Below are 15489 nucleotides of genomic sequence, written 5' to 3'. Positions count from 1 at the left end.
CAAAACAATTTAGAGGTATATATTTAGATGTATATATTTAGAGGTTATATATGAAGTTATTGAAGTCGCCATTTTCCTTAGGTTGAAGTGATGTGGCTTTTAAAATGTTCTGCTATTTGTTTTTTACACATTGGACAAATGGATTTATAAAATTGCAAGAAGTGCAAGGAGCTTTTTTCTTGCTCATCACGGGCAGCAGCAGTACATTTGCATTTCCGAGCCGGGTCAACCTTTCCGGTCCCAGTTTGTACTGTATCGCCCGGACATTGAGTAAATGAAGCAGACACTCGATAGGACTAGCCGGTGCAACACGGTTGACGCGGTCAGACTTTAGGCTGATTTTACTTTTACTTAAGGGTCAGAGGTTCGTGTCATGTAGTACATTGTATTTACATATGTGTATGTACATTATATTTACATATGTGTATGTACACTGTATTTACATATGTGAGGTACACTGTATTTACATATGTGTAGGTACATTATAGTTACATATGGGTATGTACATTATATTTATATATGTGTATGTACATTGTATTTACATATGTGTATGTACATTGTATTTACATATGTGTATGTACATTGTATTTACATATGTGTATGTACAATGTATTTACATATGTGTAGGTACATTATATTTACATATGGGTATGTACATTATATTTACATATGTGTATATACATTGTATTTACATATGTGTATGTACATTGTATTTACATATGTATATGTACATTGTATTTACATATGTGTATGTACAGTGTATTTACATATGTGTATGTACATTGTATTTACATATGTGTATGTACAGTGAATTGTGAATACAAAAACATTTGGCCTCGATGTAAGTAAGAATTTGAATAGAAATTATACTTCCTGAGATATATATATATATTCAGTTCCTCCTCAGAACAGATTACGCTTATAGATTACATAAAAAGAATAAAAGAAGAAAGATTTAAAAGCGCTTTGCCCTTTGATTCATGCAATTTAAATAACATATTCTTAAAGTTCTGTATACAAAGGTTTACAATACAACTTGTTTGCGTGATGATCGCTTTGTTTCTGATGCAGAACTTGAAACTTGTCTGTCTGTCTGTTTGTATCTAATAAACGTATTTTTTACATTCCACAGTTTTATGATGTCTTGTAATTTAGCACTATTGCAGAAATGATAAATTTTGACATTTTTTGGACATTTTAAAAATTTTGACCTATCAAAACCGTTCGTCAGGGCTTAGTGAGTTACCAATCGGTTCAGCCGTTTTGACCATCCAGCTATCCTATATGCATTTGATGTTGTTAGAAGTGATACAGATTACTCACTTAATAAGTTCATGTTAATTATTTGTGTAAAACAAATAAATAATATAGTGAGTAGCCTGTGTACAGTGTACATTTTAATATTTATACGCATTGTCTTTTTGAAAGTTTAAATCAAGTCTAATAGTCAAAAAATGTATGGATTTAACTGTGTCTTTTGGAAGAACGTTTGAGTTCTAATGTGTATAGTTTCAAATTCTTCTTTTTTCGCATCTGCATTTTACATTCAGGACATAGATAATCTGCTCACTCATACCTTTACAAATCCTGAACATTCAAAAGTTTCTTGTAGAATCCTTAGATTCCACAAAAAGATTTAAATTTTTTTCACTGTGTTTTAAAAGCTCCACGAGCAATTCGCGTCGGGCAGCTAATACAAAATATGATTTGTTTATGGGTTAAACTATACGCTCGCTTTTGATTAATTTTATCTACAAGGTTCTGTGTAATTTATTGTATGTATCTACAAGATTTTGTGTCATTTAGATTTTTCCTATTTTGATATAAAAACGACAATTATGTATTTTTGATTATTAAAAGGACAGTGCGAAAATATTAAGAAAAAATCTCAAAAAAATTATCACTTGCCGCAAATTCAACTGTTTGATCTCACAATGTTGAATTTATACAAGACCAGGCTACAAAAATATAGGGAGGGAAAGTTTTTTTTTTCGATTGTTTTGTTTTAAAATCCACTTTTACTCCCACCGCCCCTAAAAAAGTAAATAATCAATGTTACAACCACGTTTACAGACCATTTAAGTGAATTTGAAGTTGCGAAACACAAATAATTTGTCTACAGTATACACGGCAATATATATAAATATATACGCGTTCCATATTTAATGAAATTTTAGCATTTTAGATAATCCACAAATATATGGATCCCAATGTGTCTGTATTACTTGATGAACAATCTAATTTTTACAAAACTCTCTTATTTTTTTTAGACAAAATCTATTGATGTTTGTACTTTGTAAAAAATTTATTTTTTGTGTTCACCCACTGCACCCCCTTCCTCCACAACTGCACGGCTGTGTTGTTACTTGTAAATACTTGATACCTCCTTCCTTCCTTCCTTCCTTCCTGCCAAGTATTTAATTAAGAAAAAGGAAACTCATCAAAGATTTAATAAAATCATTCTTTCCAGAACTTTGCAACAGTTTTTAAACAAATACGAATGGAACATTCTATTTTTTTATCAATTGGTTTTGTTTTAAACATTGGATCTGATTTTTTCATGGTATTTGGAAAGGATTTCTCAATTTCAATTTGTTGTCCCTGTAACAGCGTGATGCCAAGATATTCTTACTAAGCTCCTTGTTTAATTTTCTTCTCATTCTCTTTCTGGCAAACCTTACATTTACCTTACAACATTTGAATCCTTTACTCAATCCAAAAGCGCAAAAAGGAACTGAGTTTTTGTCACAAAAAAATTCTAATCACTATATATTTGCAACCCGATGTTGTACACCCTTTATATTTCAAACTTAGACTTTTTATCTAACAGAATTCATAGTATGAAATATCAAAGGTCTACAACATCGGGTTGCAAAGATATAGGAATCAAAACGTTTGAGTTTGTTGCAAAAACTCATTTCATTAATATTCTTCACAGAAAAAAGATATAAACAAAACAATGTGGAGTGTGGAGGATGGAGTGTGGAGGGTGGAGTGTGGAGGGTGGAGTGTGGAGGGTGAAGTGTGGAGTGTGGAGGGTGGAGTGTGGAGGGTGGAGTGTGGAGTGTGTAGTGTGCAACGTTTTGGAGGAGTCTTTCTGTCTTGATAGAGTCCATCTAATGTACACATATAATCCGTTCTTTTAAATATTTAAGTTTTTTTGGGTTTTTTACAGTTGATTCTGTTCTTCTGGCATAATTTAGTGTACTGCAAACTAAAGCAATCTAGTCCTTGTAGAACTAATATATTTAGTGTACTGCAAACTAAAGTATTTTAGTACTTGTAGAACTAATATATATTTAGTGTACTGCAAACTAAAGCAATCTAGTACTTGTAGAGCTAATATATTTAGTGTACTGCAAACTTAAGTATTTTAGTACTTGTAGAACTAATATATTTAGTGTACTGCAAACTAAAGAAATCTAGTACTTGTAGAATTAATATATTTAGTGTACTGCAAACTAAAGTATTTTAGTACTTGTAGAACTAATATATTTAGTGTACTGCAAACTAAAGCAATCTAGTACTTGTAGAACTAATATATTTAGTGTACTGCAAACTAAAGTATTTTAGTACTTGTAGAACTAATATATTTAGTGTACTGCAAACTAAAGAAATCTAGTACTTGTAGAATTAATATATTTAGTGTACTGCAAACTAAAGTATTTTAGTACTTGTAGAACTAATATATTTAGTGTACTGCAAACTAAAGCAATCTAGTACTTGTAGAACTAATGTATTTAGTGTACTGCAAACTAAAGCAATCTAGTACTTGAAGAACTAATATATTTAGTGTACTGCAAACTAAAGCAATCTAGTACTTGTAGAACTAATATATTTAGTGTACTGCAAACTAAAGCATCTTGTAAACTTTTGACGTTAAACCGTTTAAAAGGGGTGTTTATTAAGACTTTACCATCCAAGTGGAGTCCATACTTCATACTATCTTTGTGACGACTCTTGATGGTGTAAGTTCTGTCATTAACACTTTACCAACTTGTTAAAAACCGCGTACAGGTGACACTTTAAGTCCTCCTGAAAACATTTATACTCGGAGAGTAGGGTTTCCATTCCCACAACTTTTGTGCATTTTTTGCAATGGAAAGCGCAAATTTTTGCCTTCGTTGTGCTACGTTTTTGTGCGGAAAAGTAGCACTTTGCACAATCATTCGCAAACTTCATGGCGCGCAAAATTGCGCAATTTTGTAGAACAAATTCTTAGCAATAGGTTGAATAAAGATGTAAATTGTATACATATTAGTTCTCTTTGACCAATTGAGAGCAGTAATCAATTAATCATAACTTATTTGTTTGTAAATTTTTCAATAAACCTTCAGTTGTTTGATTCTGTACTGAAACTGTCAATTTTGACCAATTTGCAATTAACCTGTTTTGCGTAAAAATTTATGCTTTGCGCAAATTCCGCAAAAATTGCGCAAAAACTTATTGCGCTTCCTGCTCAAAAGATGCGAAAATCACGCAAGTTTTGCGTTAAAAATATGGTCATTTGGTTGAAACTCTATCGGAGAGAGAGGTTCATATACTAGAGTAAATTGTAGAAGAGAGAAATATCCTCCGCGGTATTGTATTAGTTGATTGTAAACTTCACTACACTACAGGGATATTAAAGGGACTGTACGCGTAATATCAAGTGACCCTGCATGCAAAGAAGGCAATGTCCGATTTATAACGGCACCCCTGAATACTTCGTCTACTGAGGTATGCGTGTTAATAATTTTTAATTTTTCTTCAAAAATTATTTTCGCATTTCTATTGTAGGAAAAATATGAATTAACAGAACCAAACACTTATAAACCTAGAGAAAGACAATATCTCCCACATTATTTATCAGATACAGGTTTCGAGGGTACCATTGTGCATCGGGCATTGTCAATTTTGCAGGGCATTATCTGTTGTAATGATTAGTACGATCTTTAATATCCATGTTTAGTAATATATCTTATCTATGTTAATGTTGACCCTGACCGGCTATTCCGGTCAGTTCCATTTACCTGTATAAATAAATCAGTTGTATATTAAACGTTGTATCACACAGACGTGTATAGAGCCTTGAGTTTTGGCTAGAGATTTAGAGCCTAGAGTTTTGGCTAGAGATAGAGTCCATGAAACTATAATTAGATTTTGAGTAGAGTAATCTCGGGACCTAGATTTATTACAGGGACAAGGCTATGTTTAAGATTCTTTTACTTTCTGCTTGTAATGTATTAGGATCTAGAAATTAATTCATTAAAAACAACAACATTTAGCAATTAATGATTGTTCAAGCCGGACTTGTTTACTATCTTTGTTATGGTTTACAATAACAATAGTTTACCCTCCCTGAGTCCTAATTATATTTCTCAAACTACGCCGAAATTAAAAAGATTTTTGATGAACAAATCCCATTAGGAGAATTTCAGACAATATACAGCCATTTAGGAGAGTTTAGGAGAAAAAACCTGCCCAGGAGAGTTTAGGAAATAAAACCTCATTTAGGAGAGTTTAGGAGAATAAAACCTCATTTAGGAATAAACCTTATTTAGGAGAGTTTAGGAGAATAAAACCTCATTTAGGAGAGTTAAGGAGAATAAAACCTCATTTAGGAGAGTTTAGGAGAAAAAAAACCTCATTTAGGAGAGTTTAGGAGAATAAAACCTCATTTAGGAGAGTTTAGGAGAATAAAACCTCATTTAGGAGAGTTAAGGAGAATAAAACCTCATTTAGGAGAGTTTAGGAGAAAAAAAACCTCATTTAGGAGAGTTTAGGAGAATAAAACCTCATTTAGGAGAGTTTAGGAAAATAATACCTCATTTAGGAGAGTTTAGGAGAATAAAACCTCATTTAGGAGAGTTAAGGAGAATACAATCTCATTTAGGAGAGTTTAGGAGAATAAAACCTTATTTAGGAGAGTTTAGGAGAATTACTGTATTTTGTAATCATTTTCTGAAAATTTTTATAAAAATAAACATTTTACAACTAAATCCATTTTCTGAATCATCAAAATACAATCTTTGAACAAAATATAAAGAAATAAACAATTATCGTGAATTTCACTATCTCATATCATAACAATACTTCTGAAATAATTAATTTTAGGTATTTCAGAATTTGTTTTTTACTTCACCATACAAACAATTTTCTTTGACTGTAAAGCAAAGCTTATTTAACATTGCTTAGTTTAGAGTTTTTCCTAATAATTTCCAAATATAGAAACCTACCCTAAAGCAAGGTAATAAGGCAAGGAAAGTTAGTTACTGTTACGTATTCTCTGCTTACATATTGAAACTAGCTCTCTCTGGGCGGTGTTTGTAAACAAGAATAGATGCATCAGTGTTATTCTTTTATCCGAGGAGGATAAAAGCATTTAATTTTGATAATTCACATAAAAGTTTCCTAAGACCAGAATATTTCATTGATTTTTTATGTAAAAATGGTTCCCTTGCTAGTCTGTAATATCCGTCTTGTGTTTACCGCCCAGAGACAGTACACTGCAGTACGAAAAATGCGTACACCTCTGAAATAACTATCTTTACATTATAATTCTTTGCCCTAAAGATAGAAATATTCAAATCCCTATATCTTTACAAGCTGATGTCATAGACCTTAGATGTTTCAAACTAAGATTTCTGATCAAATTGTCTTAAATATCAAAAGTTAACAACATGGAATAACAAAGTAGTTGTGACAAAGAGAATAGAATATATATTAGAGTGGAATTTACTTTAAAAAAGTGTAAAACGGCCATTTTGTTGTACTGTTTCCATACTGCAGGTGTACTTCACATAATTATGCTATATAACCTTTTGGGCCCTGGAAAATCATTTTATAGAAAATCTAAAATGAATACCAAAAGAAAACCAAACTATAAAATAGGCAGGTTTCATAATTGACCAATGATCATTTTACATAGACTTTATGCCTTTCACTTTACAAACGATGATTTTCCGTTATAACTACAAATCAAATGATAGTTTTTATTGACCTAATTCATTTTAAAAAGTTTATTTAACAGCTTTAAAAAATTCGAAATTGAAATGGATAGTCTAGGGAACCTACTATATTACTGTACTCTATATCATATCATTTGTATATCATTGTGCATATCATTTGTAAACATTTACATGATTTGTACACTTTGAACTCTCTTTCAGGCTGAAATTGACTGAAAAAATTCATACCGATGGATTGACTAAAATCCACCCTAATATATATTCTATTCTCTTTGAGTTGTGATGATAAAATTAGAGTTTGCTGAGAGAGTTCAATTCTTTAGTGCCAAATTTTCCGAATTGGAACAGAAATAGATTTTTTATTTTTTATCTTTTAAATACAAAATACTCTTTTATCTAATTAGATTACATTACTCCTAAGTGAAGAGCTTTAATTAAACATTTATTTACAGGTTTCCTGAAACAAAAGTACTTTCAATTAGGAATAAACAACTTAAAGGGACTATAATAGACTTAATTTCAAACAACCCTTAATTTACAATGAGGTATGTCCGATTAACAACGGTAACTTTAAACCTTTTCTCTCTGATAAGAGGAATAAAATATAAGAAAAGCGACGATATCTTCCTCATTGTTCCTCTGAGGAAGGTTTGAAGGGTGTTCTTATCTCGGATTGAAAATTATAAGTCAAGATGGTTGGCTTTTATTTTAGGAAAAAATGAGTTTCGATCCGGGCAGGATTACCTATTGTTAGTCTTGAAGTCTAGGACTTTAATGCAGTACCTTGTACTCATTCGCGCTGTTTATCTATTTTTTTTGTGTGTCATCAAACAAAAAGAATAAATCACTTTATAATTCTAAAACTCTTTAAGATTATTTTCGTTGTGATTAAGATTTTAGAAGATTAAACGTTTGATTTTTTATGATTTTACTTTATTTTAAACATAAACATTTACTTTAACTTAAGTATTATTTTAAGTGCTCATTTGTAATTTTTATGAGCTATTTCTATTGATTGTTAAACCAGCTCAAGTACTCGGCGTACCCATGGGTTTTCTAAACAATTCAGCCAATTTAGTCCAACCTTTTGTCCAGTTACCATGTTATAAATCCGTTTCATTTCAAGGACCAGGTCACCATCTAACCTGCTAGAGCAAACTGAACTGCAGTACATATACAGATTATACCAGGCAAAACAGGACGGTACACCAAATGAACCAGCTCCTTCTGGGAAAGTTCTCGTGACTATAACGAACAAATATACTTACAGATTTTAACATTTTTAGTGTTTTAAGGAGTAGTAGTTTTTGTTGTTGTAAAAAATCATATCACGTCAGTTTTAATTTACCTTGTTAATCGGGACGCCCTTATACATTTCCTTTGATATGTAAAAATATGGTTTGAATCCCAAATGTATTTATAAAATCTGATTGTTGTTTAGATTAAAATGAAGATTTGAAGATCTATCTAGACTAAAAATGAAAAAGGTAATCTTCTTTTAAATGGAATTGTCAACCCTGTTTAAAATTCAGCACTAAAATATTTGATTTAAAAATTCTTAAGATTTCGTAATTTATGAATCAACCCTGGCTGTAAAACAAAAAATATAAACAAGTCCTGTAGGAGCGCGGAAATCATGGGCCCGTACAAAACATTTAATTCAAATTCAGTCCACTGCTAGTAGAAATGGGGAAAACACTGTACTGAACCACCTTTATCGATCAGATAACTTGCAGGGCTAGTCAGGCGTGCTATGCATTTTAATGTGGTAGAGAAAGGTTCACCACAGACCTAGATAAATTATATATCTATGACCCAGACTACACAGACTGCTTATCTCCTTTCACAGGGTGGGCTACGTAGGCCTAAGTTGACCTGGCACGACATGCTACGTTTTAATTATAGGTTTTTAGAGTGCCATCTTACGACCACTCGTTGAACATAATACCCATTTAGGGGTTAAGTTTTACAACTTTTAAAGAACTACTCAAATTTTAAACATGAAAAATACCATTTATGAATTCAGTCTTTTTTTGAAGATTTTGTGTTCCGAATCCAAAGGATCCTTAAATATCCCAGAATAGAGATGTTTGCTGATTGGTCGTGTACAGTACTTGTACGCAATAGAACATGCTGTGAAAAATGTCGCATATTTTAGCTAATAATCGATCTCTGGAACTCTCTTATCTCTGGGGTCAACTGATACCCTTTAAATCCTCAGAACCAATTTCACATTTATTTTCTTATCTTTCTTCCAATCCCTGGACAATCCGATCTCTGGACAATCCGATTCCTGGACAATCCGATCCCTGGACAATCTGATCCCTGGACAATCCGACTTCTGGACAATCCAATCCCTGGACAATCCGATCCCTGGACAATCCGATCCCTGGACAATCCAATCCCTGGACAATCCGACCCCTGGACAATCCGATCTTCTTAAAGTAACGTGAATACTTATGTTATTCTTGAAGGAGTTCTAAGGCCCAAAATATTTTTGAGCAAAATGTGTGAAGTAAGATTGTAAGACGTTACCAATGCAACAAAATGGCGGCTTTACACGTTTTTCGCCTAAACTTTACTCTTTATAATATTCTCTACTCTGTGTTTTTATCCCTTCTTCAAAGCTAATTTAAAGGATGCTTTAGAAGTTTTTTTTGTGGATTCCCCTGATTATGAGACTTAATTAATTCTTTCAAAACATTTTTAGATTTTCCGATTCCTTGATAAGAACCAGTCAATAAACAAAACTAGGAATCTATATGAATAACTTAATCTTAATCTCTCATTTTCAGAGAAATATAACTTTTAAAGGGAGTGACCGACAATGCATGGTAGTTGAACTGAAAATGTAGGATTTTGGAGAAATTTTTTAGGATTCATTTAAGACATATAAAATGTTTTAATGACGTAAAATTACTGAGTTAAAGCACAAAATCAAAATTATCCATTTGGGTGCTTACGTTTTGAGAAAAGACAATTTATGACTAAAACATGAAATTTTGACGCTGGTTGATTGATGGATTGATGGATTGTTAGTGAGGTTATAAACTCTGCTGAGAAAGATCTCCCAGTTGAAATATTAAAAGAGGAATCAACACCAATCCAGAAAAACAGGAGGCAATCTTTCGCAGGTTCTAGAATTTTTATCATTTTTGGTATTATTATTGTCATTGTTATAATTATCATTATTATTATTATTATTATTATTATTATTATTATTATTATTGTTATTATTAGTATTATTATTATCATTATTATTATTATTATTATTATTATTATTATCATTATTATTATTATTATTAGTATTATTATTATTATTATTATTATTTGGTTCAGCCGTTTTGACGTTTATTTGATACAAACAGACAGACAGACAGACAGACAGACAAACAGACAGACAAGCCAAATTTATATATAGATACCATCAATATTTTTTTTCCATTTATTATTAGGGTGGGCAGCAGAGAAACCTTATATAAGAATATTCACCCCTGCTACTACTAGAAAGAGAAAAGAAAAGGTGTTATTTTTACTGAACCAATCCGGTTCACAAGTGTACCTTTCAAACCCTTATCTCAGCAACACTAAGGAACATGTCTTAGTTTTTAAATGATTATAGTTAAGATAGAAAAAGAATGGATAATTTATCATTTGCTCAGTGAAAGGTTTAAAGAATACCATTGTGAATCGGACATGCCAATCTTTAAATGAAGGATCACTTTAAATTAGGTGAACAGACCCTTTTGTATTAAAAATTAACTAGAAGATGGACGATATAAGAACAGTAACATCATTTTAATTAAAAAAGTAATTAGTTTTTCCTCTTCGAACGGAGATAAAAAAGTTCATTAATTCCGCGGACTATTTTGGCGCCGTTGTAAACATCCCCAATCACTGATTTCCCGGGTCAGAACTTTCCCAACAATAATTTCCCCATGCAGTAAAATATAAAATATAAAATAAAAATTTGTAATTTTTAAAATGAAAGTTTTAATTTTTAATAAAATCATGTCAATTTATTCCAATAATTTTGTTAATTTCATTAATTTCAACATTTCCTAAAAACTATTAATTTAAATAGAGAATCTTACTGCATGAGGATATTGTGGTTGTGGAAGTTTTATTGGGGAAATAACCTAACACCTAACAAATAACAACAATATTGTTAAAATGTTGAATAATTTCGTCAATTTTGAAGATACAAATAAGTCACACCATATTTTAAAAACCTCATAAGATATACAATCTTTTTATGCGCTTTTTTTATTTTCTGTCATCAACATCAGAAATCAAAGACAATTTTCAAGTCATCTCTTGATTCCCATGTCTATCTGTATCGCTGATTAGGAGTATGTGAGACGGAATGACGAGGTGCTTGATGAAAAAGACGAATTAGCACAGGGATAAAAAATCTTCAAATACGATTTAATTAAGTTTTGAAAAGTCCTAGACAATTTGAACATTTAGGCTGAACAGTGGGCGAGGGTTGGGGCAATGGTTGCTGAGTCTCCTCCTGAAAAAGTTATTAAGGAAAAGACCCCTCTTTAAAGATCCTTCCCCCCGGAAAAATCCAAATACGCCTCTGATGCCATAAACTATTCAAGAGTCACCGTTTTCTAAAAAAAAATATTAAGTATCAAATATCAAAGATGAAAATAGCAGGATTTTAGTGGAAGTTTATTTTTTACACAAATTTTATACACCAGACAAAGTATCTGAACTTGACAACGCAATTACAAAATAAGAACAAAGGGACCCATGGAATTAGTATTTTCCTGACAAATGTCCTTTTAAGATGCCGCATAAAGCACATCCTTGAGCAAATAATAATTGGTTAGAAAAAAAAACAACTAAAGGAATTGAGTCTTTGTAACAAACTCTGATTTTCTAATACCTAAATTTTTTCCACCTGATGGTATAAACCTTTGATATTTCAAACTTGGATTTTTTCATCTAACAGAATTCATAGTTTGAAATCATAGTTTGTGACAAAGATTCCTTGAAAACATTGGTTCATTAAAAAGGAAATTTTCTGAAATAAGACATTTCTACAACATGTTAAAGGAAATGTTCTGAAAATTTTTTTTCTTTTTATAAATATTTCAGACTCATTTTTGGATGCTCATGGCTTTACATAAAAATTCTGAATTTTAACCCTAAAAAGCCTGGGGGGGGGGGGTTTCTAAATCTAGGAAACAACCACATTTTGAAAACTTCAGAAACCATGCAATCTTTTTATGATACACTTTTCGTCATTTATCAACTATCGAAAACAGAAGACGATTTTCAAGTGGTCTATAAATTTCCATGTTTATTGGGACACCCTGTAGAATAAGAATTCAAAAAAAGGTATTAAAATAAAGATAGATGGAAAATTATGTTCATAACCTTGATGTTCAAGGCTAGATCCTTTAATAAAACTTTGAGAGGGTTTAAAAGTTTAAAAGTTGCAAAAGTGTTTCGGAAAAATGATGAAAATATCTTATAATATAGTAACGGGCTAAATTTTTAAACTTTTCGAGATTAAAAAACTTCAAAATTTTTTTTTATCCAGACAAAGAAAAGATGGATTCTGCTGAAAAACACAATAATTGCCACCAAGCTTACTTTGAAGTCAGATTCCCTCCAGGTATGGAGTCTTTATTTAAACATAAATGGAAAAAGAATTTTAATTATCTTAAAAAATTAATTTTTACAAAATCATTGATATCAATTATAACTATCATCAATAATATAAGAATAATGGTATGAAGAAGTAATGCATGATAGTAATGACCAAATATATTTTCAAGTGCAAAAGGTGGCAACAGAGAATTGGACCGGCCAATTATATACAACGTGTCAAATATAAGAAAGAAAACGAAATTTTCTTACATTGGTTGACATGTTTTCCAAGATTAAATGAAAAAGTGTAAAAACATAAGATAAAGAATATACAAAATTGCACTTATTTTACTGATTAGTTTATTATTTATTATTCATTAGCACTTTATTCTAAAATTATCACTATATAATTAATATTTTTGTCGGACACAAAAACTCAGTTGGTGTTTCTACGTTGACATCTATTGTCTAGAATCTATTTGATAACGACTGATAAACGTTGTAATTATTACAATTTTTTTTAACAATAATGATAATAAAATGTCAAAAATGATAATAAATTAAGGTAGTCATAAAAAAGAAAAAAAACTTAATAATGATAACTACTCTTTACCTTTAAAAACAATAATTTAAACTACTCTTTACTAACTTTAATATCTTCATTTTTTTATTGTAAAAAATTATTTTGTTTAGGACCCATATGAATCTTATTGCGGAGAACGAAGGTTATCATTTCTTGGGCAGCAGTACTCCGTTAATGTACGGTATTTTTGTCCTTTTTTAGAAACTTGTGCACGGGTACTTTGATCCTTTTTTAGAATCTTATTCACCGGTATTTTAATGCTTTTTTTAGAAACTTATGTACAGTTTTTTGTACTTTTTATGAAACTTATGTGCGTTATTTTGTATTCTTTTTTTATAATCTAATGTACGGTATTTTTGGTGCGTTTTTAGAAACCTACGTATGTTATTTTTGTACTTTTTAAAATTTGTGTACGGTGTTTTTGTACGTTTTTAGACTTAAACTTATGTAAGGTATTTTTTGTACTTTTTTAGAATTTTGTGTACGGCATTTTTTTTGTTACTTTTTGGAAAACTTGTGTACGTTATTTTTGTACTTTTTTTTGGAATCATGCACAGTATTTTTTGTTCTTTTTAAAGAAACTTATGTGCGGTATTTTTAAAACTTTTTTAAGCAACTTGTGTACGGTATTTTTTGTACTTATTTAACACTTTTGTATAAATTTGTTTATACTTTTTAAATATGTAAGGTATAAAGATCTATTCTATTAGAATTCTGATTTCTGTTGATGTTTTTTAATACTTTTTTGAGAACATTGTATACGTACAGAAGTTTTCGCAGAATTGTAGAGTAGTAAAAACTGTTTATGTTATTTTAAGGAGTGCCAAGGAAAAATATAGAAAAATAAAGCTTACAATAATAGAAGATATTTTTTTTGTTTAATAAAAACACTCAACTCCAATACACACTTAAGTAAATAGTCAAATAAATGCCAAATTACTGGGATTCCTTTGCGATTTAGTAGTTCCTCTAGTCTTAACTTTACATCTAAGGAAAAAAAGTAAAGTTTATTTGGTTCCGCGCGTGTTAGAAATTTAAAACCTTTTTTCCATTTTTCTTAATAGCTCTTAATAAAGAAGAGCTATGAAAATCTTACATGAAATTTATTTTATTATTTTATTATTATAAAATGTCATTCTTGTACATCACGAAACAATTCGGATTGCACGCTAACCTATATTTTTTCAATCTTTGCAGTATTAATGTACAGTGTACACATTAGCATGAAATCCAAAAACGCATTTCTCCGATCTCAACCTTTTTCACGAGGTTTCTCGAACATCTTTATGCTCTAATAAGACCTTTTACAGATTGGTTCAAATGATACTTTTGTAAGGCTTCATATTTACTTTGGAGGGATTTTTTTTCTCAGAATGGATTTAGTATTAGATTACTGAATACACAATAACCTTTTTCCCCTCAAAGTCAAGTTCCAACGTCCATGTGTCTGAAAATATATTTCTTATAAATGTTTAATTTACTTTTGATAAAATCAATTATTTTTAAGCCAAAAGTAAAACTAAAGAGAATTTATAGTTTAGTTCTTTCACATGTTTTATTTCGGCTTTCAAGTATCACATAATCTCACGAAATATTTATAGGAAAATAGGTTTATATTCAAGATATTGAAGATAATAAATATAATTATTTTAAATAAAATCGGTTTACCAGTTGTATAAAAAACAAACGTATTAAGTGAAATTGGTCAGTGTACACTAAAGAATTGCTGTGTGTCACGCTTATTGGACTCTAATGATCATAACTTGCGTCTAAAAGTCGTCTTCCTATTCCAGAGTTTTCTGGTTCATACTGTATTCTAATCAAATTCTCAAATACTAAATACTACAGGATTTATTAAGTCAAAATTTCAAATAATAATCTTATCTTTTTTATTGTTTCTTTGGCATCTACATATTTTCTTTTTGTACGTTGCAATTTATTTATAATTTAATTAAACATTTTGTAGATGCAACATTCCCAAATTTTGACGCTTATTGAATACAAGGAAACAATCAGACAACCCTAAATGAATATATAAATATAAGATTATATTTTAGGTTCCATTGAGGAAAAGTCTATCCGCCTTGACAATGTCTGATCCAGAAGTTTCAACCTGTGATTGTGAAGATATCACCTAAATACAATCAAAAAACGTAGCCCGATGGGACATAACCTAACCCGATGGGACATAACCTAACCCGACAGGACATAACATAACCTGACGTGGCATTACATAACCCGACAGGACATAACATAACCTGACTTGGCATTACATAACCCGACAGAACATAACGTAACCTGACGTGCCATAAAGTAACCCGACAGGACATAACATAACCTGACGTGGCA

At 30.7% G+C, this 15489-nt stretch overlaps 1 protein-coding gene across 3 annotated transcripts in view; it reads left to right on the top strand.

The window, feature by feature from the left end:
* LOC111705972 (uncharacterized) overlaps positions 1-15285 on the top strand; it is a 30042-nt gene extending 14757 nt beyond the window's left edge. Inside the window, exons 3-10 of one of the 3 annotated variants that reach the window (XM_023478697.1) lie at positions 8392-8437; positions 9661-9704; positions 9990-10084; positions 10406-10473; positions 11301-11354; positions 12508-12582; positions 13251-13282; positions 15198-15285. In XM_023478697.1, the coding sequence (XP_023334465.1) occupies positions 8429-8437; positions 9661-9704; positions 9990-10084; positions 10406-10473; positions 11301-11354; positions 12508-12582; positions 13251-13282; positions 15198-15207 (387 nt within the window). In that variant the 5' untranslated portion in view covers positions 8392-8428 and the 3' untranslated portion in view covers positions 15208-15285. Of the gene's footprint in view, positions 1-8391; positions 8438-9660; positions 9705-9989; positions 10085-10405; positions 10474-11300; positions 11355-12507; positions 12583-13250; positions 13322-15197 lie in introns of all 3 variants that reach the window. The other 2 variants (XM_023478696.1, XM_023478695.1) reach the window with 2 other exon arrangements.
* Positions 15286-15489: the final 204 nt, after the last annotated feature.

The sequence above is a fragment of the Eurytemora carolleeae genome, unplaced genomic scaffold (assembly GCF_000591075.1).
Source record: "Eurytemora carolleeae unplaced genomic scaffold, Eaff_2.0 scaffold541, whole genome shotgun sequence".
Lineage (NCBI taxonomy): Eukaryota > Metazoa > Arthropoda > Copepoda > Calanoida > Temoridae > Eurytemora > Eurytemora carolleeae.
The sequence above is the reverse complement of the archived record's forward strand: the minus strand, read 5'-3'. Positions and strand labels throughout refer to the sequence as shown.